Genomic DNA, 26013 nt, shown 5'->3' on the forward strand with positions numbered 1-26013 from the left:
GTTTTGTAATTGCTCTTTGTATTCTTTCAAGTTTTTTTATACATTTTTTTGTACTTGGTGACCATATCGTTGCTGCATATTCCAATCTTGGTCTTATCAGGGTGATTAGGATTTTCTTCACCATTTCTTCATCCAGGTATGTAAATGCAACTTTGATCGTTCTTATTAGATTATAAGTCTCTCCGAAAATCTTATTTATATGTTTCTCAGGTGACATATTATTCATAACAATGACTCCCAGGTCCTTCTCATTTTCTACTTTTTTTATTCCTTCTTCTCCCAATTTATATGCTCCTGTTATTCTGTTTTTGCTTTTTCCAAATTCCATTATACTACACTTTTTTGTATTGAACTCCATCTCCCATTTCCTACTCCATTCTTGTACTTTATTTAGATCTCTCTGTAGTGATTCACAATCCTCTTCAGTTTTCACTCTTTTCAGTAGTTTTGCATCATCTGCAAAGAAGCTCATATAGCTTTCTATTCCTTCATCCATATCATTAATATATATAGCAAACATTATTGGGGCCAGAACTGTTCCCTGCGGAACACCGCTTATTACTTCATCCCATTTTGAGTGCTGGTTTCTTATCACTACTCTCATTTTTCTTTCTTGCAAAAAGTCCTCCATCCAATTTAGTAGCTTGCCCTGTATTCCTCCTTCAGTTTCTAATTTCTTATGCAACTTCTTATGTGGTACTTTGTCAAAAGCTTTCTTTAGATCTAAAAATGCACAGTCTGCCCATCCATCTCTTTCCTGTATTATATCTATTAGTCTTGAATAGAAACATATTAAATTGGTGACGCATGATCGTCCTTGTCTGAATCCAAATTGCCTTGGATTTAACACTTTGTTTTTTTCTAAATATTTTACCCATCTACTTTTGATAATTCTTTCACAAAGTTTTGCTATTGTACTTGTTAGAGAGACTGGTCTATAGTTGGTAGGTTCTTCTTTATTTCCTCCTTTGTATATAGGTACTATGTTTGCTTTTTTCCAATCTTCTGGAACTTTTCCTTCTTTCAAGGAACTATTTAGTATGCTATGTATTTTGTCTGCCAGTTCATTCCTGCATTCTTTTAGTATCCAGTTTGCTATTTCATCTGGTCCATGCAATTTTCTGACATCAAGATTACTCAAGTGTGTTAATATTTCATTCTTTGTTACTTTTATATCTTCCATAGGGGGGACTTTCTCTTTCCATTCGTTCTCTTCAGGTTGTATGTTCTCCCTTGTAAACACTGATTTAAAATGTTTGTTCATAATTTCCGCCATTTCCATTTCCTCAGTGTATTCAACTCCCTCCTGTCTTAATTTCTCCAAGTCTTGTTTGTTTTTCAGTTTATTGTTTACAAATCTGTAGAATAGTTTCGGTTGATCTTTACACTTTTCTATGATATCTTTTTCATATTTTCTCTTTTCTTCTCTGCACATTTGTACATATTCATTTCTATAGCAGGTATATATATTCCATTTTTCAGGTCTTCTGTCTTTTTTCCATCTGGTCCAGGCTTTGTCTCTTTTGTCTTTTAACTCCCTACAGCTTTTGTTGTACCAGCATTTTACATATTCTTTTTCTTGTTTTTGTCTTGGGACATACTTTTCCACTCCTTTTTTGTAAATTTTTGTCAAAATATTCCATTTCTCTTCTACTGTTGTTTCTTCTTTGTATATTTCTTCCCAGTTTTCTTGTTGAAAGAATTCTCTTATTTTATCAAAGTTTGTTTTTTCATACATCATTCTTCCTTTTCTGTATTGTTCATTTCTTTTCATATATTTTTCTTCATTAAGTTCCAGTTCAATCAATACGTGGTCACTTTTACTTATTGGTGTTTTATATTCAATTTTGTCCACTATTATAGGTTCGAATGTAATTACTAGGTCTAGTTTCGATGGCTCTTCTTCATTTCTATACCTAGTGTTCTCCTGTATCCATTGTGTCATTGTATGGTCAGTAACCATCTCGAGTAGAGCGTTTCCCCATGAGCCGTCTCCACCCTTTACTGTCATTTCTTCCCAGCAGATTTCTTTGCAATTAAAGTCGCCCATCATAACTATTTTTCCTCCCTCTTCCATTATCTTGTTTAATGTTATCTTTGTGTCCTCTAACATGCTTTTATGTTCACTCTCTTCCCATGAGGCTGTTTTTGGGGGCACATAATTTATCACAAACTTTCTGTTCTTCTTATCTCTGTCTTCTACTTCCATCATTATCATTTCTACTGTATTCTTTCCATATGTGACACCCTTCACATTTATATCCTTCTTAGTCAGAAACATAACTCCACCCCCTTCCTTTTTCACTCTGTTTCTAATCCAATAATTATATGCATCATGTCCTACACTGTTGGGTGGTAGTGGACCTTTTAATTTTGTTTCTACAATTCCCATTATGTCTGGTTCTTTTTCTTTCAAATAATCATTCAGCTCATTCAATCCTGTTATTAATCCATCTATATTTGTGTAAGACACTCTTAGTTTTCTGTCACTTCCATTGTGTTCTCTGTTTCCCTTTTGTTTTTCTTTTGTATGTCGACTTTCTTCAGTTTCATATTCACTACTCTCCAATAGAATCTCTTTTTCCGACTCCGTTCTTATCTCGTTTTTTTCCTTTGCTTCAAGTCTTTTCTGTTTTTCTTCCTCTCTTTCCTCTTTATTCATTTCCCTTTTTATCCATACCTTTTTATATTGTTCACTTGTTGCTAGTTTCCCTGTTTTGGATAAGATATTCTCAGCCGTAGTTTGTGACCTGAATTTAATCTTGATTGGTCTGGTCTTGTCTGTACTATATTTCCCTAGCCTGAATTTCTCTTCGATTTGTTTCATTATTTCTGGTTCATCTTCCTGAACTAATTCTAGTAAATTTCTTACTTTTTCATTTTCCTCTTTGATTCTTGTGGTTCTATCTGGGTTATGTTTCTCTTCCATTCCTAATATAATTATACATTTCTTTTTGTCTGCTAAGTCTCTTACTATATTCTCCTTCTGTCTCATCACTTTAATAACTGAGTTTTCAGTTTGTTCATTCATTTGCTGTCTGATTATGTCAGTGAATGCAACCTTGCTATTTTCATGAATTTTTTTCCAACCCTCCTTGTTCTCCATATTATTCTCCTTTAAGACTTTATTCTCATCTTTTACTTCTTTTAACTGTTGTTTTAATTCTTCAATTTCCTTAGTTAAGTTTTTGTTCGCCCTCTCTAGTTCTTCCAATTTTTCAATTCTTCGTATCATACTGTCAACATTACCTAACTTACGTTCCAAGTCCTCGATCACCTTATCAACTCTCTCCTCTAGTCTTATCAGTCGGGGGGGGGGGGGGGGGGGTTGTGTCCCCCCCCACCCTCTTTAAATCCCTGGAACATATTCTCGTCACTTTCTACTGTATTGCTCCTCTCTATACTTCTAATCTTTACATTTTTATTAGCCATTTCGTCATCACTGAGCTGGTCCGGTGGTCGTTTCATGTTGACCTTACGCTTGTCTGCTTGGGCCAAGTCCTCCACATCCTCATTTCCTTCCATTTCCCCAGCAATCCCTCCCCTTCTCCTCTTTTCCTACTTACCTACTACCCCACAAGCAATTTCCCCCCACCCTGTAAATACAAAAAGGTACTTCTCTTTGCGTTGGGATCCACAATCGGCACTTTTCTTCAGAACGTTCTTCAAGCCGTCCGTTCGTTGAAAGTGTGTGTGTGTGTATTTACCTAGTTGTACCTAGTTGTATTTTACGGGAAGGGGAGCTATGCTCGTGGGGTCCCGTCTTCATATCTCATTTTATCTAAACTATTTTTAAATTCATGTATTGATTTTGCACACACCACTTTCTCATCTAACTTGTTCCAACTGTCTATTGCTCTGTGAGGAAAGCTGTTCTTTTTAAAATCTCTTCTATAGCTGTCTTTTTTTATTTTCTTTCCGTGTCCTCTTGTATTTCTGTCATCCCATTTTATCAGATTCTCTCTATCAGTAATTTCTATGCCTTTCATGATTCTGTAAATAGCTATCAAATCTCCTCTCTCTCTTCTTTGCTCTAGTGTCTGTAGTTTAAGTTTTTGTAGTCTCTCTTCATATGATAGTTTTGAGAGTGTTGGTGCCAGTTTTGTAATTGCTCTTTGTATTCTTTCAAGTTTTTTTATACATTTTTTTGTACTTGGTGACCATATCGTTGCTGCATATTCCAATCTTGGTCTTATCAGGGTGATTAGGATTTTCCTCACCATTTCTTCATCCAGGTATGTAAATGCTACTTTGATTGTTCTTATTAAATTATAAGTTTCTCCAAAAATCTTATTTATATGTTTCTCAGGTGACATATTATTCATAACAATGACTCCCAGGTCCTTCTCATTTTCTACTTTTTTTATTCCTTCTTCTCCCAAATTATATGATCCTGTTATTCTGTTTTTGCTTTTTCCAAATTCCATTATACTACACTTTTTTGTATTGAACTCCATCTCCCACTTCTTACTCCATTCTTGTACTTTATTTAGATCTCTCTGTAGTGATTCACAATCTTCTTCAGTTTTCACTCTTTTCAGTAATTTTGCATCATCTGCAAAGAAGCTCATATAGCTTTCAATTCCTTCATCCATATCATTAATATATATAGCAAACATTATTGGGGCCAGAACTGTTCCCTGCGGGACACCGCTTATTACTTCATTCCATTTTGAGTGCTGATCTCTTATCACTACTCTCATTTTTCTTTCTTGCAAAAAGTCTTCCATCCAATTTAGCAATTTACCTTGTATTCCTCCTTCATATTCTAATTTCTTAAGCAACTTCTTATGTGGTACTTTGTCAAAAGCTTTTTTTAGGTCTAGAAATGCACAATCAGCCCATCCATCTCTTTCTTGTATTATATCTATTAGCCTTGAATAGAAACATATTAAATTGGTGACGCATGATCGTCCTTGTCTGAATCCAAATTGCCTTGGATTTAGTACGTTGTTTTTTTCCAAGTATTTTACCCATCTACTTTTGATAATTCTTTCACATATTTTTGCTATTGTACTTGTTAGAGAGACTGGTCTATAGTTGGTAGGTTCTTCTTTATTTCCTCCTTTATATATAGGTACTATATTTGCTTTTTTCCAATCTTCTGGAACTTTTCCTTCTTTTAAGGAACTGCTTATTATGCTATGTATTTTGTCTGCCAGTTCATTCCTGCATTCTTTCAGAATCCAGTTTGCTATTTCATCTGGCCCATGCGATTTTCTGACATCAAAATTACCCAAGTGTGTCAATATTTCATTCTTTGTTACTTCTATTTCTTCCATAGGGGGGACTTTTTCCTTCCACTCAATCTCTTCAGGTTGTATATTTTCCCTTGTAAACACTGATTTAAAATGTTTGTTCATAATTTCTGCCATTTCCATTTCCTCAGTGTATTCAACTCCTCCTTGTCTTAATTTCTCTAAGTCTTGTTTGTTTTTCAGTTTATTGTTTACAAATCTGTAGAATAGTTTTGGTTGATCTTTACACTTTTCTATAACATCTTTTTCATATTTTCTTTTTTCCTCTCTGCACTTTTGTACATATTCATTTCTATAACCAGTATATATTTTCCATTTTTCAGGTCTTCTGTCTTTTTTCCATCTGTTCCAGGCTTTGTCTCTTTTGTCCTTTAACTCCCTACAACTTTTGTTGTACCAGCATTTTACATATTCTTTTTCTTGTTTTTGTCTTGGGACATACTTTTCCACTCCTTTTTTGTAAATTTTTGTCAAAATATTCCATTTCTCTTCCACTGTTGTTTCTTCTTTGTATATTTCTTCCCAGTTTTCTTGTTGGAAGAATTCTCTTATTTTATCAAAGTTTGTTTTTTCATACATCATTCTTCCTTTTCTATATTGTTCATTTCTTTTCATATATTTTTCTTCATTAAGTTCCAGTTCAATCAATATGTGGTCACTTTTACCTATTGGTGTTTTATATTCAATCTTGTCCACTATTCTAGGTTCAGATGTAATTATTAAGTCTAGCCTCGATGGTTCTTCTTCATTTCTATACCTAGTGTTCTCTTGTATCCATTGTGTCATTGAATGGTCAGTAATCATCTCAAGTAGAGCATTTCCCCATGAGTCATCACCACTCTTTACTGTCATTTCTTCCCAGCAGATTTCTTTGCAATTAAAGTCGCCCATCATAACTATTCTTCCTCCGTCTTCCATTATTTTAGTTAATGCTATCTTTGTGTCCTCTAACATACTTTTATGTTCACTCTCCTCCCATGAGGCTGTTTTCGGAGGCACATAATTGATCACAAATTTTCTGCTCTTCTTATCTCGGTCTTCCACTTCTATCATAATCATCTCTACTGTATTCTTTCCATATATGACACCTTTCACGTTTATATCCTTCTTAGTCAGGAACATAACTCCACCCCCTTGTTTTTTCTCTCTGTTTCTAATCCAATAATTGTATGTATCATGTCCTACACTGTTGGGTGGTAGTGGGCCTTTTAATTTTGTTTCTACAATTCCCATTATGTCCGGTTCTTTTTCTTTCAAATAATCATTCAGTTCATTCAATCCTGTTATCAATCCATCTATATTTGTGTAAGACACTCTTAGTTTTCTGCCACTTCCATTGTATTCTCTGTTTCCCTTATGTTTTTCTTTAGTATGTCGAACTGCTTTATTTTCATGTTCACTACTCTCCAATAGAATCTCTCTTTCTCTGACTCCGTTCTTTCCTCGTTTTTTGCCTTAGCTTCAATTCTTTTCTGCTTTTCTGCCTCTCTTTCCTCCTTATTCATTTCTCTTTTTATCCATACCTTTTTATATTGATCATTTGTTGCTAGTTTCCCTGTCTTGGATAGAATTTTCTCTGCTGTTGTTTGTGACCTGAATTTAATCTTAATTGGTCTGGTCTTATCTGTACTATATTTTCCGAGTCTGAATTTTTCCTCAATTTCCTTTATAATTTCTGGTTCATCTTCCTGGACTAATTTTAATAAACTGCTTACTCTTTCATTTTCCTCCTTGATTCTTGCAGTTCTATCTGGGTTATGTTTCTCTTCCATTCCTAATATAATTATACATTTCTTTTTGTCAGCTAATTCTCTTACTATATTCTCCTTCTGTCTCATCACTTTAATAACTGAGTCTTCATTATGTTCTTTCAATTGCTGTTTGACTATGTCAGTGAATGAAACCTTATTCCCTTCTTGAGTTATTCTCCAATTTTTAGCTTCTGTAGCTAGTTTCTCTCTGTTTTCATTACTATTCTTCTTCAATTTCTCATTCTCCTCCTTTACATTTCCTAACTGTCTTTTTAGGTCCTCTATTTCTTCAGTTAAGTTTCTGTTAGCCTTCTCTAGTTGTTCCAACCTTTCAATTCTTTTAAAAATGGAGTCTACGTTACCTAACTTACGCTCCAAGTCCTCGATCACCTTATCAACTCTCTCCTCTAGTCTTATCAGTCGGGGGGGGGGGGGGGGGGGGTTGTGTCCCCCCCACCCTCTTTAAATCCCTGGAACATATTCTCGTCACTTTCTTCTGTATTGCTCCTCTCTATACTTCTAATCTTTACATTTTTATTAGACATTTGATCCTCGCTAAGTCTTTTGTTTACCTTCCGCTTGTCTGGCTGGTCAAAGTCTACTCCCTCCTCATTTCCTTCCATTTCCCTCAGTAATCCCTCCCCTTTTCCTCTTTCCCTACGTTCCCACTACTCCACGAGCAATTTCCCCCCACCCTGCAAAAACACTAGGCACTTCTCTTTGCGTTGGGATCCACAATCGGCACTTTTCTTCAGAACGTTCTTCAAGCCGTTCGTTCGTTGAAAGTGTGTGTGTGTGTGTGTGTATATATGTATATATATATTTATTGATAAAATTCTTTATTTTTCTTTGGCTGGGTTTTTTTCAATATCTACAGTTTGAGGTGGTGAGGGAGGTAAGCATAAAAATGGTGGTCAGTGGTTTGAAGTAAGTGTGTGAAGGGAAGAGGTAGATGAGCTATTTGTTTGTGGATGACACTGCATTTGCGACAAAGAATGGCCTGAAGACCTGGTGGTGGGGTTTGGGAGCATATGTGGGAGAATAAAACTAAATGTAAATATGAGCAAAAAGTGATGAAATGAACAAAGATGGTGGCTGGTCATAGGTGAGTTTACAGGATGAGAGGCTGGAGGAGGTGGACAGCTTTAAGTATTTGCAGTCACATGAGGCAGTGAATGAAGGAGTAGAGGTGGAGGTGAAATATAGAGTACAGGAGGCAAGTAAATATCTCAGATGATTGAAAAGTATTACAAAAAACAGTTATCTGGTATTCTCTATATTTATAAATTTTTCAGGTTATATATTTCTATATGAGGCCCCGCATGGAGAAGTGTCCCATGCGACACAATAGCCGGTTTTGAGTTACGCACATATAACACTATTTTGCGTCAGCCGAGCGAGCGAGAGGTTTTACCACTTTGTTTTAGGAGTGTTTCGACCATATTGCAGGTCACGTTTTGTCCTTTCCGACATGCTCGGATTGAAGTAGAAGGGCCAAAATAGTGTTATATGTGCGTAACTCAAAACCGGCCATTGTGTCGCATGGGACACTTCTCCATGCGGGGCCTCATATATCATACAACAGAACTATTTCTCAACTTTTCAAAATAATATATTGTCAGAGTTATGAGAGAGAGAGAGAGAGAGAGAGAGAGAGAGAGAGAGAGAGAGAGAGAGAGAGAGAGAGAGAGAGAGAGAGAGAGAGAGAGAGAGAGAGAGATAGGTCATTCATACAACTGGGAGTTTCCATGCATTAAAGTTATATTTTATTTATCTATTTACTTACTCTTTACATAAACCTGATCCAACAATTACAGTAATTATTTTGTAGACTTTTAATATACTATGTCACTATAATCTAGCCTGATAATAGTGCCAAACTAGCCAGGCAGTCCTATTTTAGCATGATTAGTAACTACTTATGTAAAGGTAAACATAAGGCAACATTGCTCTCTTGAGAGTTGGCACTTATGATATGCAACAACTTTAGGTGTCTTTCCCATTGTACAGTATTTCAGAACTTGTGGTTTTGTCTCACCTGCTTGCACGGCAGTTTGTATATTTTTTGCATCTATATTAAGACAAATCTAACAAATTTTCTTAGTAACATTTCTTGTGGTAATTAATATTGTGGGATCATAAAAAAAAAAAAAAAAAAAAAAAAAAAAAAATTCCACAATTTTCCCACTACACACCACACCAACAAAGCACAATTTTTGTTGTGAGCATCATCCTGAAATGCATGCATGGACAGATGTACACCTTGCACTTTATGACTGGCCAGCCATGATGTTGCTTCTAGGTGCAGGTGACGGAAAAGTTGCGGGAGTTACTTTTTCCCCATCCCATAGTATCAATTTGAGGGAAAAACATTACTAAGAAAAGTTGTTGGAGTTGTCATAATATAGATGCAAAAAATATATAAATTGCTGTATGAACAAGCGAGACAAAATGGCATGTAGCAGAAGGTTGTGGGAATTATTTTTCACCACCCCTTCATATTAATTTCCACAAGAAATATTAATAAAAAATGTTGTTGGATTTGTTGTAATACAGATGCAAAAAATGTACAAAATGCGGTGTGAGTCAGCAAGACAAAACTTCACAAACACCAGTATTTCAATGCTGGTTAGGTTAGAATAAGTTAAGCCTAGTTAGGGCAGGATGGAAGATATCTGTACAACATTTTGTTTACTAATTTAAATCAATCTGTTCCTTTCTATTAGAAATAATTCACACCCACAGTTATGTGTACAATAACTGTAGAGCACTCCAATATTTATAAAACTAATAATTTGCACTTTAAATAAACTGTCTACAGGTGTATTTACAATCAACTAACTCATTAACCAGCAGAACAAAGAAAATAAATTGTGGTAATAAGCTGTGTTCAGGATACCACAAATAATTATTTTCCAAAATTATATGATTTCAAGAATTTGTTTGGACAAAATAAGAGGGTCTTATCTATAATGTTTTCATTGAAAAAAAAAAAAAAAAAAAAAAATATATATATATATATATATATATATATATATATATATATATATATAATTATTTTCCAAAATTATATTATTTCAAGAATTTTTTTGGAAAAAATAACTGGTTTTTATCTATAATTTTTTCATTGAAAAAAAAAAAAAAAAAAAAAAAAAAATATATATATATATATATATATATATATATATATATATATCCCCATATCACTCAAACACATTGTTCACTTCTTAATCTTTTTGCTTTTGAAAGATCTATTTTTTCTATGGGATGATTATGTTTGGTAAGTTAGGTTATGAGTTATTGGATAATGTAGGTTTCGTGCTAAATATTAGTGTTTGAGTGATTCTGGAATTTTATCACTTATTTTGCCTTGTAGTTTGTTTAGCACTGGAATGGTAGGGGAGGAAATCATGAGTCCACCTGAACAAATACAAAAAAGTAACATTCGTCTTACTTGTCGGAAGTTCTAGTAGAATCACCATGACCAACTTGATAGTACACCACCTCCACACATTACTTGCTATCTTTTTGTGAATTTTGCACACATTCCTTATCTTTTTTTTTTACAAATATTAGACACCAATGCCCTATTGACAGATATGACCAACTACCAATGAAAACAAACTTCAAAACACACATGTTACTAATACCTCCTTTGTCCTTGAAGTAGCAAGCAAGTCCATATTGATTGAGAAAATCTTACTCTGTACCCAAATCACAAAACTATGGTCTTACCTTCCTCTCAGCATTACTACTGCTTGTTCGTGGCACTCCAGCAGGCCCTTGCAGGTGTGGAAGGCCTGTGGTTATGGTGGGGCCCAAACCCAAACCATTCTCTGCTCCATCCAAATTACCCACCACATTGTAAAGTGCATTTTTGAACCTGCTCAGCATCAGTCAGGCCTCTATTTGAATTTTTGTTCGCGTTCCCTTGGAATATTTATCGAAATACCGTTACCCAATAATGGAAATTGATATTCGACAACTTATAAGGAAGTCACGACGACCTACGTTGTCGCTCAATCGTGACCACTTGAATGGCCATGCAGATTGTTGTCCACATCCAACACGCACTGAACAGTTAATGTCTGCCTGTATGTGTTCACCATTAACTTAAAAGCGGTGTAACATTAATTATACTTTAAAAATAACTCAAATCCTGGCGTGTTTCGTAAAGGCACCTCCTGAGTCGATAAACACAGAAAACATTTGGACAAGTCTTTTGTTTTGACAGATACACCACTACCGGAAGTTTTGATCCCACAGCTGATCTGGAGTCAAATGTAAAACTATTGACATATTTTCTGCGTATAATTATATTCATAAATCATGTTGAATATATATGTACGCAATATTAATTCCGTTATCATTGTTAACTTCTGTAGTGCTTGATATATATTCTGCTATAACTGGCGGGTTAATTAAACCCTATTTATTTTTTAACCAAAGCCTATCGATTCCATCTTACTACCATCTACACACTGCTACTGCATGCTCATATAAAGTTTATTTATACGAACTCTCATTATATGAATTTTAGATCCAGGTTTGCATAAAAAAAAATTCCCTGGTCAGTTTGAAGTACTAGAGAGTATATACAGGAAACTATAACACGTATTAACTAATAAAACATGACTCGTGGGTTATTACATGACCATGAGAGATATCGTTTTGGTATAAAAAAAAATATATATATTACCACTAAACTAATGGCCGGATCCAACAGTTGTCTTAGGTGTATCTCAAAATTGTTCCCTTTGTGTCATTTAGAGTATCTGTAGTGAACATCTTCCGTCGTCCAGGCAAAACAAATAAGCAGATTCAGTCGATTTTTAGGGAGAGGGTTGGGTGAACTGACAATATCCCAACGATCAAAACCCTATTCGGTAGGGTAGGTTAGCTTGTGTCCTCCCCCAGCAATGTTCCTCATAGTTTTTTGTCTGCCATGCAGATTGGGCTTTTGTCCGTTGGGCTGTCATGTGTTCGGGGAGGGGGATTGTAAAACATTGATGACTCAGTATTATCCAGTGTAATGACAGATGAAGCAGTAAGGGATTGAGAAAGTCACCCAATCAAAGACCCTAAACTGGAATATCGTAAAGGATGAAAGAGGATCCAAAATAGGGTATTTGAATGCGATGTTTAGATCACTGAAAGGAATGGACAATATGTATATATATATATATATATATATATATAATATAATATATATATATATCTATATCTATCTATATCTATATATATATATATATATATGCATGAGAAATCACATAAACTCGTGATTCTAAATATGCGGAAAAACCACCAAGGAAAAAGATAAATTGATGACTCTGAGGATGTCTGAATAGACGAAGGCGCTTGGTCATCAGTTTATATTTTTCCTTGGTGTTTTTTCCGCATATATATATATATATATATATATATATATATATATATATATATATATATATATATATATATATATATATATATATATATATATATATATATATGCCATACGAAGGCACCACGAGGTCACCAAATACCAAATGTCAGAAACTGCGAAAAATGCAGATTTTCATATTTTCATATAGACGTGTAAACTTCTGGAATAGCCTAGATAATATTGCCCAGCTGGAACCATACATGAATTCAACACGTCGTATGATATAATATATATATATATATATATATATATATATATATATATATATATATATATATGTATATATATATATATATATATATATATGTATATATATATATATATATATATATATATATATATATATATATATATATATATTCTACTTGTTCCATCTCAAGGCCTCTTCAGTCCATCATACACTCCTTCAATTCATCTCATCTTCGGCCTACCAACAGGTCTTCTCCGTTGCGGGTTACACTCAAGGTATTTTCTAGATTTTCGGTCAACGTCCATTCTTTTGACGTGTCCATACCATCTCGGTTTCGATCTCTCCACTTCCTTCAACAGTGATGTGACCCCAAGTTCTTCTCTTATTCTATCATTCCTCACTCTGTCTCTTCTTTTTACCTCCTCTGTCTTGGGACAACCTGAACTTTTGACTTGGTCTTACTAGTCAGTGCCCAGCATTCTGTTGCCTATGTTAACACTGGCTTTAATATGGCCTTGTAAATTGTTATCTTGCATTTCCTAGGTACGTTTTTATCTTTCAGTATTGGATACAGCATCGGCGTTATATTTTGCTATGCTTTTGTTTGTCTCCACCTCTTAATCTTTCCCTTCACTGAAATACAGTATACTCCTGGGTATTGGAAATTTTCAGCTTGTTTAAGTGCCCGTCCTCCTGCTCTATTGCGTATGCCCTCATTTCTGCGTCCTACAAACATTACTTCAATTTAGTTTTTCCTCATTTTAGATAACTTCTTCCTAGTTCCATCTCTCCATCTCCTGCAGTTGCTCTGTCGTGTCAGCAATCACAGCTGCATCATCTGTATATATATACGAAAGTTTCCTCGTCCGTTCATTCTCCGCAGATATATCTTAGACATTTATCCATATATATGGCAAATAGTAGAGGGAGAGCACTCCTTGCCGTACCCTTGTTTTAGTCTCAACCCAGTTGCTTTCCACTTGTCTACTCTATACTTTATTACTGCACTCTTTATACATGTTTAATTCTCACCAATTTAGGTTGTATGCAATAATATTCGCCTTTCATACTTTTCCAAATTATTTTCCTGTTGATTCTATCAAATGCCTTTTCTAGATATGTGGCCTGTAAAAAAAAAAAAAAAAAAAAAAAAAAAAATCGGACGCTCTTCTATCCTTCACATTGGAGCGGCTGCTCACACTCCTATCAACTAATTCCTACACTACCCTACGCCGTAAGACCTGTCACCCCCCCACTCCTTGATTTCAAGATCATCCCATTCTTCATCTCCCCCATCTCCCACGTCACAGTCCTCTAACCATCCCGGAAGACGTCTGTTTCGCTGCGGTCGCCTTAGCGTCGCGTCTCCTACTGTTATGTCGATGCTGTGTTACTTTCTCCGCTGTCAACTACTCAACGTAGATCCAAGATATGTTGCGGCATTCCATTTACCGAAACATTGCTCTGCAAATTCACGTCTGTCACAACACCCCTCGCCCAGTGCGAGGCACATTTGTTAGCGCGTGGTTTCACCCACATCTCTCCAACTCGCACCAACGCAGTTCCTTCCTCGGTGTCGGCGGTACGCTTGGATGTCGCCACTCATACTTGAATATAGCCTTCTGAGGGACCGACTCTTTATTTTGTCCCGACCTGGGAGACATATCATACCAGAAGACTGCCTCTGCAGGCGACATTAGTGCTCTCTCGGCGATGGTCTTGATGGTGCGGTGATGTCGCTCCACTATCTCATTTCCGATTGGCCTGTAGGCAGCTCTAAAAAAGTGCTTAAATGTTCAATTTGTCCAGCATTTCCTTCAGCACTTGCGATCGAAACGCGGTGTCATTATCCATTAACACTTCATCAAGTGGCCCCTTCTCCAGAATTATCTCATTCAGTATACGCGCAATTTCAAGTCCCATCTCGATCTTTAGTTCCTTCCAAATGGTGAATCGTCCGGGGCCACAATCCAGCATTGACAGGTACATACCCACTTGGTAATAAGTTGCGTCAACCGCTAATCTCCGCCAATTCTCCTTCAAGCTGATTTCTCCCGAAGCATACGGTCTCGGAGCGGGGTTAATCGACTGACATCGGATGCACGCTCTTACAGATCGCTGAATCTCCTCCCTTGTGATATTCGGGTTCACTCTCCTAGCCAAGAACAGTGACCTATCAACTCCAATGCGGTGTGCCTCGTGTAGTTCCTCCGCACCCATGGGTCCAACTGGACACTCCGCGCCTAGGGATCCTGCTGCACACACTTCTACCGAGTCCTTTGCCCGTCCGTCGGGCACTTTCAACCAAATTTTCCTCGCCCTGGTTAATCCGTCCGCTTTGTTCTGTCCTGATAGCACTCTGACTACGTTCACCTTCAGACTAAGTACGTCTATCAACTCCTTCAAGATCCCCAGTCACCGTTTCACAATGACCTCTGATGCTTCTTTCGTCCGCACTCTTTTCTCTGTCAGCATCGCGTTGATCCATCCCGCCACCGTGGTTGAATCAGTCTTGATTTCAACCTCTCGCAACCTCCATTTCAATGCCAGGTTGACCCCTTTTACATCCGCATTCAACTCCGACACATTAATGTGGTAGCAAATGCCCTTCCTTTGCTGCCAGGCTCCGTCTTCTACGGCCACGCTTCCTATCTCCAGAATCACGCGGGTGGTTATGCTGCTCATGTCACACCATATCACCCCTCTATCCAGTTACGGAACACTCTATTGTCTTTCCACTGAATCGTCGCATCTCACTCGCTGTACGATGTCGCGAATGATTGCAAGCGTTCCCTCATCAACCTTGTCTCCCCACGATCCTCCTCTTAATATAGCTGCACGCCACACGGAGCCATCCCGCTATCGGGTGGTGGCCAACCAGTTTGCCACATAAGAGCTCTCTCCTGCTCATCTCGTTCGTTGTGTCCGGAACATCTTTGCTTCCCGTGAACATGAAGTTTCCTCTTTCTTTTCGCTCTGGTCGCAGTCCCAACACCGTCCCTCCGTCCATCGCTTCCGGCTCCTTTGACACCAGTCCAAATCGTGTGAGGTATTTTGCTACTTCTGACGTTGGCATGACGGTGCCGTCCACTACTATATCATCAATATATGAATCCGTGCCATTCTCAACCGCTCCATCCTTCTTCAACACTCTTCAAGATGTTCGTCATGATCTGCGGGGCTGAGCATAGCCCAAATCCCAGTTTGGTTAAACAATATGTTTTCCCCCATATTTCACTAGTTGGTATCGCTGCAGCTTCTCTGCTACGTGAGCCTGCAGGTACGCCGCCCTCAGATCCACATATGATAATACATATCAACGTATTATTTCGAGTGCCCGTTGTTTTATGTATGAAGGGGAATAAATAAAACACATTGAGAAAATGGTAACCGTAGGATATGCCCAGTGGAAAGAAATGCGCAGTGACGCGCATTAGTTGTGAGCGGGTTACCCGAGTGAGAGGTTATCGAGTGAGAGGTGTGTACATTATCAGTGATCCAATAAACTGTGACCCGGAACTCTAATATCTTTCGTTACCAAACCTATGTTGAGTCTTAAACGACACCCAACACACAATTGTATACGCCCTACTCATCTGCCGCCACCTATGGAGAGTCTCGCTACACACGCCCACGAAATCATCACATGGATGACATTTCATACAAAGATTAAATTCCTTGAAGTCAGGAGCGGGACAAACCTTACTCTTTGTCGGGTGCACTACCGCCATTAGCAGCAAAACTCTGTTTTCCACCGGCTTCCTCCAAGGCCTCAGGATGCCCTCTTCAATCTATCACTGCACTTTCTTATCAAAGTCTTCCCGCACTCCTCTGAGGGTATATTCGAAGCAGCCGACTCTGTTGCTCAACGTAGGCACTCCTCCCTTTAGATGCCACTCCACCTTCCAGCTGACCCCGTCAAATGTAGCGAGGAAGTCTTCATCCTCAATCGTACAAGGTGCAGCTCTATTCACTTTGTTCGTCACGTGCCTCTCGCGCAGGCGTCTTTCATCATGGTGACGCTCTACAGTAACACCGCTTTCTTCTGTCCTTGCCGCCGTTCCTATGCACCGTGCTGGCGCTCGGTGGTTCCTGTTCTTCTGGCCATTGGCCCAATCAAGTTTCACCTGGCCCTCAATAAACTTAATTTCGCCCAGCTGTCTGATTACATCCATCCCTATCATCACTTCAATTCCGTCCATAATCGCTCTGAAGACAAATACCCTCAGTCTTAACGGGATGCCCCCCACCACCAGTTCGACTTCCTGAGAACCTTCACATCCCGCTTCCTTTCCATCAACTGTTACTAGACGTATCTCTTCCCTTCTAAATCCTTCAACTAAGTCGGCCGTTACAATCATGGTCGAGTACCCGGTATCCACCAGTCCGCTTGATCGTCTTCCTCCCACTCGGACCTCCACGTTTAGCATAACATTATGGAACGTCTTTTCTACATCATGGGAACGATCGCCGGCGCAACAGCCTCCCCGCATCCGTTTCCCTGGTCACAATGTTTTGCAATGTGCCCCTGTTAACCACATTTATAACTTAGTGTCTGTCCCGGCATCTCTCCACAGTCCCATGCAAAGTGGCCCCTCCGCCCGCAGTTGAAACATTTCATCGTCACGGGTACCTCCCCACATCTGCTAGAGTCACTCCTGAACCCTCGAGGTCTGTCTTCTGCTAAGCGTCTCGCGCCAACGATACTGTTCAAAGTTGCCGGCCGGTCTTCCAGTTGTAGCTTCAGCCGGGCGTTCATCTGTAGCTGCAACCAAGTGCCTGATTCTTCCCGCATTCGTCAGAATTCTAGTACCTGCTACCAAGGTGTCCACGCTTGTTCTTTTGATGTCCATGATCTGTAATTCTGCAGATATGTTGTCAGAAAACCCATTTACATATGTCAACTTAACTGCCTGTTCCAAACTCGCATCCTTCCACCCAGCTAGTCCTGGCAGCCTTCCCAATTCATTAGTAAATACGTTAACTTGCTCGCTGACTCATCGTAATTTAGGCATCTAACCATATACATTGAACATATTCTGTGCGAAACCCTATTTCAGCCTGGCGTGTATTTTTGCCTTGTCCTTTTGATCGGCCTCCCGTATTCAAGGTAGATTGCTAATGCATCGTCTCCCAAATTGATCGCTATAAAGCTCGCCACATTCCTGACATTAGTCAATTCAGGTACCAACTCGGCTTTCTTTAGCAACGTCGCCACGTCTCCATTCCCGGCGAAAGGCTAGATGCCTATAGATCCAAGCCGAAGGGTTTCTATGCCGGCACTCCCAGCCGCCGTCATAATGTAGAGCAAGGTCTAAATATACAGGTCTGACCGTTTGAATTATTGTGCGCAGCTTCTGACGTCATTAGGCTGGGTCCGTTTTCTCTTTGTGAAACACTGAAGAAAACTGTGAAACGCCAAGGAAGACAGGAACTATAATATTTTATATATTATATATATATATTATATATATCATATATATTATATATTCATATATATAGACAGGAACTATAATATTTTATATATATTTATATATATATTTTATATAATATTTGTCAGTATATAACTAATTGCGTGGAGCGGTGCGAGCGAAGGTAACAACATTCCCGGACGACGCGCCAGCTTCAACTGACAGCTATAGGGCCCGCGAACCCCACTTTGAACAGCCAGGTGACGTTCACGGGCCCGCTGCGCCAACTCCCTCGAAATTCGGTCGGAAGTGGTTAGACCTTATATTCTTAGATCTTGATGTAGAGTACGCGCCTAGGTAGTTTGCGGCCTGTCCCACCCACCCACACAAAAGGACGTTTTACTCACCCAATGTCGGACGCCCTTCTTTCCTTCACGTTGATGCGGCCGCTCACACCCCTATCAACTAATTTCTCTACTACCTACGCCCTAAACGCCTAACTGTCACACCTCCTTCCATTCTTACTCCACACATATTTTCGCCCGCTGCACCCAGCCAAAACACTCCTAGCCCTGTCCCCGAAGCCCGCGTCCCCTGGGTCTCTCCCCTCATCTCGCACATTCCGTACATTCGTCCATCACATTCACACCAGTATTAAAAAAGGTCAGGTATATATTGATTCATTCCCATCATTTCTCTTCTCTAACGACGAGTATGGGGCAAACACAAAATCAATTGTATTCCTTCCCTGTCTGAAGCCGTACTGCCAATTTCCTATTTTTTCTTTTACCTGTTTTATCACTGTTCTCAATTACCCTTACAAATATTTTCCTTCATGTGCCAGTAATGCTATTCCCCTGTAGTTCTCGGATTCCTCATTATTACCCCTTTTCTTATAAATTGGGTATATTACACCATGGTGCCCTTCATCAGGTGTCTCTTCTTGTTCATAAGCCAGGTTGAATATATCGGTTGACCACCTCATTTAATTTCCGCCTGTCTTATATAGTGCATCTCGCATTCCATCTTCACCAGCTGCCTTCCCATTCTTTGTTTTATTTAACGCTACTTTCACCTCCTGTTTGCTGATAAATGCTGCTTCTTCCTCTGCTTTTTCTTCTCAGTCGGCTTCATCATACTCCATCTTCACTACGTTTGACAACAGTTCAAATCATTCACTCCAACAATTTGCAATCTGTATAGACACGGTAAAGGAAACATGGACTGGAGGTGAAGCTTTTATTCCTGTCCATGTTTCCTTTACCGTGTCTATACAACTTGTTCACATGGATTTTAATTTGCAATCTGTTCTTCCTCTACTAGCAGCATTCCATATTCATCGTTGATTGTATATGTTGTTCCTGTCTCTTCTCTTCTGTAATTTTTAGCCATGCTGAACAACAACTTTTTTTGTTCCATTCATATCTTTTTTAAGTCCCTATTTTTCCCAAGCTTCACTCTTGCATCCCTTTTAATACTTTCGGTTGTTTGACTCTGCATATGTATACAACCCTATCATTTGGTTGTTTTATCATCCGTCTCCAGAAAGCCCGCATTTTTCTATTGAAGACCTCTGTAAACTCTAAAGTCCATCATGGTGTTTGTTTGATCTTCGTTCCATTTATCATTATTGTACTCAGCGTGTCGGTGCATATCTGTATTGGCGTTTCTCTGTCACCCACTAGTACTGACTTACCTGTCAAGCTACTGTGGCGTCTTGCCGTAAGATTTTGCGTTAGAGACCATAAATTTGTGTATAAAACGGTAATTAAACCATAAGAAAAAAAAATTGTCATTCAATATTTAATGCAGAATGAAAACACAATGTAAACACATGACAGTATGAACACCTGGTGTTCATACTGTGTCATGTAATATAACACTTGAAAAGGGGAATTTATTTCAGATTGTTCAAAACAAGCAGCACATTAAAAACACATCGCATGCGGAAAAAAGTGTAAGATTTTCAACTTACGCCGTCAGACTTGAAAATCATAGAAATTATGTAAGACTTACGCAGAAAAAAAAAGTAAGACTTGACAGGTATGCGATTTGCTCCTCTCCCTGTGCTCTTGCATGGTGCTCCTCTCTGTTATGCAATTTTCTTCCTTTAGATTTTCTAAGTTGACCCTCATTCTACCTCGTGTTGTTTTCTGTTTTTGTTTGGTTTGTTCGAGTCTGCTGATACAGATGGTATAGTTATGACATATTTAGATATTTCTTCTTGTTTGTAACAACTTTCTTACCGTCTTCTTGTATTTCTCAGCTCCTCCTGGCTTCCTCCATACCATGACCACTAGTGCGCTTCCTGATGTTGATATAGTGTTCAAAATGGCAGCATTGTTTAACAGGCAGATATCTAATACTCTTACCATCACCGTTTGTCACAATTACCATGGGAGTTCCAACAACTTCATAACTATCTCCCTTCCCAAATGTCCATTCCAGTCATCCATTATTGTCAGGTTTTCTTTGTGTTTTGTCTCTTCTATCATCTCTTGTATCTCTTCATAGGCATTTTCCTTCTCTACTGGCCTTCCACTTTGAGCCACATAAGCTTGTACAAGACAAATGTTGATCATTCTTCCTCCTCTTTGTCTTATACCATCCACTCTTCCTATTCTGTCGGGTTCTAGCATTAATGCCACACCATACCTGCCATCCTCTTCACCATTGTATATCAACTTGTAATCGTCGTGCACTGTTCTCTCGCCGTCACCTTGAGTCTTACACCTCCCGAAAATTTCCATTTTCCGCATTTTCGCCAACTCTGATACCCTCTTCTTTCTCTCTAAGAATGGAAACGTTTAATGTTACCGATCTGACCGTTCGCTGTTTCTTTTGAGAACGTCCGTAGGGATTCTGAGTCGGCATTTCACGCGCTTTTTACGCAAGGAGAAACGTTTGGTTTCGTCACTCCATCCAGGTGTGATGTCTTGCGTTACTTTCCCGGAAAATATGTCACACTCAATTGGTTACAGAATCAATGTGGGCTTATTTTTATAAAATTGATTTTGCCTAATCTCACTCAGATGCACTTGGAAATAACTGACTCTTCTGACAGTTTTATGCATGCAGAGGATGAGTAAAAATATATATATATAGAATAGAGGGAACTATTCGGAAAGGCCAAATTACCTTTAGAAGACAGACGATAAAATCGAAATATAGGAAAAGGAACATTAACACAGATACAGGATGTTAAAAGAAAGTATTTGAGCAAAGCTTTATTCGTCAAAATTCACAGTACAGTCAATAAATTCTTTTGTAGACGATAGCAATGTTCATACATACGTTTCCATATTGGTGAACATAACGTTCATATCAAGGTCTAAATATACTCTTAGATCTTGGTTCATATACTGTCTAGAACAGAGGTCTTCAACCTGTTTTCTCGTGTACCCCGTACTTATGTGTTGCTGTTCTCCAGCCTCTTAGAGATCAATTTAACACTGAGTCACATCGCCATCCACTGAATAAAGTTTTCCGTTTGTGATCCCCAATGGGGCACAGACTCGGGATTCTTCCGGTCTTTGTTGCAACAATTTGCAGTCTTCATCTTAGATTCTTATCATGATTTCAGCATCGTCTGGAAACATGTAAATGTTCCGTATCGTATCATCCTTTATGTCAATTACGTCGATCATTTCACCCTGAAATGTTATCTTTTGCTAATGCTCTCGTACACCAGTCATTCAGAAATTCTTCATCAATTCACAGAGCTTATCTCTAAATCCTGCAATATGATCCGTCAAAGTGGTGCTACGCAGAACTTGTAGCCGGGAATTTGATGGATCATGTCCTTGGTCCCACTCACTTGTGGCAGAGTTCAAACTGTTGTCACCTTGACTTCCGCCACAAGTAGCAATGCTTTGACCCATACGGCCAGCTGCATTGCAGCACACTAAATGCTCTCGAATAAGATTTAAAGAGGTTCGTAAACACCATCAAAACCGAACTAATCGTCTGCCAAAATTATCATCTCTTCAATTTATATATTTTACTTTTATGTGTTTCATAATCCCTTAACACAATTTAACTATCGTACTGGCCAGGGACATTATTCAGTAAACCAGTGTTTTACCCTTACTTCCTGTATGAATTGGTACCCTGTTAACCATTTCTGGTCCTTTGGAAATATCCCTACCTTCAATGGACACATAATCAGCTTATAAATCTTGTCCGCCAATTGTTCCCCGTATCTCTTAAGTATCCAAGTGAGGGTCTCTTAGGGCCTTAAAGCTTTCTTCACATCTAATGATCCTAATTGATTGTGTACCTCCACTTCCAAATTTATTGCGTCGACCCCGACATTACTGTCTGCATCTCTCTCCTCTATGAAATAAGTTCCTCCGACGAAAACTGAATGGAAATTTCTGTTCATAGTTTCAGTCTGTGTTGATGCATTTTGATAGATCTTTTCATACATTAACTCGCCAACAAACCTGTAGAACGGTGTAGGTTTATATCTACAATCACCAATACTACCTTTTCAAACTTCCTCTCTTTCTATTGAAGTTCGTTTGTACTCCTCTATTGTTTCCTTTCTCCTATGTTCCCATGCTACATCCTTTTTACTCATCTATAATGTTTTGACATGTAAAATAAGCCTTTTTTGTTTGTTTGTTAAGTTTTGCTGTCGCACATTTGTTATTAAACCAATCTTTTAACCGAATTTTCTTTCCACTAACCCTTGGTACACCCGAGTTGGATTTACATTTTCCAATCCTCAATTTCGTTAATATTCATGAATTCCGCACAATCTACTTCTAAAAAAAATCGTCCCAAAATTGTTTCTATCTTGCATTATTTTCTTTATATCTCATTCTACCAACTAGAATTCAACCACTGCGTGATCACTCTTTCGCAAGAGTACATACTTCAATGAACCAAAAACACCAAATTTCTTTAGCTAATATGCTGGTGGTGTAGCCATAACTGTGTGGGGTCTCGCATCTTCCTGGTCCCACACTTTTCTGTTTCTTGACACTATTTATTAACCCAAGTCCAAGTGCAAAGGGCAAAGGTGCACTTGTCGCAGTCTCGCACCCCTTGGCACAAGCTCCTCCTCCTCGCCCCCTTTTAGTTAGTGGCAGAATCACTCTAGCAGGACTATAGCCTCCTCTTACTCACACCACATCTTTAAACTACAGGGTCATTGCGTTGTGCAGTACAGTATCTAACAAAAGTATTACTCTTGGATTTTTTTTTATCACACCTTTCCCATATTTCCTAACTCACCTCTTTGTTATTAAAGTCTCCCATTAGGATTGCATTCCTTCTATCCCTTAGGAGGAAAGAAATGTCAGATTAGAAATATTAATATTCAGTTTAATTCCATATCCTGTCTAGGGTGAGTGGAGGATGGGGTGAAGTGCACGCTACCATGAATTTTCTTTAATCTATCCCTTTAATTCCAATTCTTATATCAGCCTTACCTTCATTCGGTACCACATTATCGAAATTTGTTTACCCGTTTATCACAATTATTTATATTTTTTCACGATTACAATCACCCCATCTTCCATTTCATCTTTAATGCCGGGTTTTCAAACTGCGTAGGTCAAAACTTATTGGCATTTTTAGTCTAACATGGTCGACAAGATACAAGTCAGACACACTGTATTTTTTCTTGTACTGCCAACTGCTGAGTTCTCTTTTGATATTTTTTTGAATTAATAATAGAAACAAAAAAATATATATATATATATATATATATATATGGTTGCTATTCTTGGCCTAGTAAATGAACCTGACTCCTCTTTTTATCTTTCGTTCTTCCTCAGTTGCAATCTTTGAAAACCTGTTGAGTACCTTGCTTGTGTCCTGAACTAACCCAACCACCCCTTCAGTCTGGTCAGGCATGTTCTCTCACAGAATTATGGATGTAATTGTTCAAGCATTTTGCAATTACTATTCCCTTCATCCACCCCTGAATTATACGATTTTCTTTCCATTCTGAAACTGTCACGTCTATTTTATTATGCAATAGTAAAAAAATAATCAGAGAATTTCACCATTTTCCATTCTGTCGTGTTCCTCTAGTTTCATATTAACATTTTGTTTCCCATGACTTGATAACCAAACTGTCTTCATATTTCATTTTTATTTCTATTTGTATTATACAGGAAATGAGCAACGCTCGTATTCCCGTCACACTCCAATGTTATTATACTTAGCCATTCATGCGTGTATGTTAATACAATTGTAATATATAGATATGGACGTATAGGTCCTGGCTTTTTTATTTTCCAATTACCACGCATGATGTGTGTGCATGAGCATTTTATGTGCTGTGGCGGCGTGTATTGATTGCAGGGAGTGCATATGACTCAAGTGTCCAGAATAAGCACAGCTGCTGCTTTGCCTCCGACAACTGCGTGGTGCTCGGCAGCGCAACGAGATTTTCTGATTTCATGATAACGAAGTCTAAAGAAATGAATGTTCGTACGGTAACTTCAAGGCATTGTGGAAATTATCGTATTAGAGTTGAAAGAAGGATAATAATAATACATACATATACCAAGGGCTTTTTCCCCCTTACAAGGGAGGTAGCCAAAGTCAAAGGTATAAATTCACTCCCACGCATTTCATCCCCACATACTCCACTCCCACTCACTATCCCTCCCTCTTTTCTTGGCTCCTCCTGGATGACGGGTCATCTCTGCATCTCGCCTACTCCCCTGAGTCAGAAGAAATGCAGCAAGACGGCATATCTACAGTAAGGCCGCTTCATTTAATCAGTGACCCCTCGTACAGAAAAGACGGGAGAAATACCTTCGTCCTGCGTCAAAATATTCACACGTATCCTTCACCCTCCACGCACCACAGTATCATCCATATACATTCTCCACCCCCTTCTATTACTATGCTTTGCTATATTAAAGCAAATAATAACAACAGATTATAATACTAATTCAATTGTTGCACTGGTGCCAATTGATATATACTTGTTGCTGGCCTACTGAACATCGGTACTAAGTATGCGTCACTTACGGACTGACCGTGTCATGTCAATCGTTCCTGACCAAGGCAACCAAAATGTGTCATAAATAATACCAATGATGATAAATTGATACACTCCCTTATATTGGCGCGTGCGCGCATGTATATTTCATTATGGCCATGGCTTATAATCAGCTTTTACCCTTCTGGATGAAAGCTTAAAGCACATGTACTGATCTACAGGCAATGTTGACTACACATTTATATACATTTCATCCTCTTGCTCAAGGGGAATAGTAATGACTTAGTTTTTTCCAAACTTTGAAGCACTGAACGGTGATTATTTTTATTCTATTTGCTAGGCAGTGTTGCTGCCTTTTGTTTTTTCAGGCACTCGGGGATCATACCACTGCTGCATAGCTTTTTTTTTTTTTTTTTTTTTATAATTTCCACCATGTTCAGAAATCCCACTCATGCCTTTGTCATCATCTCTCCAATATTGCTCATACATTTTTTGGAATGACAAAATTTGTCATAAGCAACACAGGTTCTACTTTCTCACTTTTGAGATTACTTCATTTCCCATTAATTCAGTAATAACTTTATACTTTATATTTCACCCATTGCCAGTATGCGAGCATAGGCTACAAATATAAAACAGGTTCCGAGGGGCAGATTTATACATGCTAACAGTGATAGCTAGTTTACCATCTTGTATTTACTTAAAATATTTCCTCTTATTTCTTAAAATAATCTTATCCTTCTAACAGCTTGTGATTTCTGTCTCTGTCATATTGCAATTTTGTGCCTTATAGACTTTTCTCTCGTGGCACTGGAGCGAGATGTTGTCATCTCAGTGGTTAAGGTGAGTACGAGTGACTAGCCACATAGTGTAGGTGTGGCTTTGCTGTCTGTTGCACATTTTCATTGTTGAATGGCTTGTCCTAGGAGTCAAATTTCTCATGCTAGGTAAAGCATGTGAATCAGAAGAATGGATGGTCTGTTCCAAAACCTTGAGACACAATGCTTCCAG

The 26013-nt window shown here is 38.3% G+C and overlaps 1 protein-coding gene and 1 long non-coding RNA gene across 2 annotated transcripts in view; one reads left to right on the top strand and one right to left on the bottom strand.

Annotated features, from left to right (window-relative positions):
* The window catches only part of LOC143032790 (protein phosphatase 1H), a 38989-nt gene extending 27711 nt beyond the window's left edge, over positions 1–11278 (bottom strand). Inside the window, exon 1 of the mRNA XM_076197836.1 lies at positions 10745–11278. Within this exon, the coding sequence (XP_076053951.1) occupies positions 10745–10903 (159 nt within the window). The 5' untranslated portion in view covers positions 10904–11278. The remainder of the gene's footprint in view (positions 1–10744) is intronic.
* Positions 1–26013, top strand: part of LOC143032799 (uncharacterized) — a 438832-nt gene that overhangs the window by 190458 nt on the left and 222361 nt on the right. The gene's annotated exons all lie outside the window — the stretch shown is intronic.

This window comes from Oratosquilla oratoria, chromosome 14, assembly GCF_046742065.1.
Source record: "Oratosquilla oratoria isolate Oo_2021 chromosome 14, ASM4674206v1, whole genome shotgun sequence".
NCBI lineage: Eukaryota > Metazoa > Arthropoda > Malacostraca > Stomatopoda > Squillidae > Oratosquilla > Oratosquilla oratoria.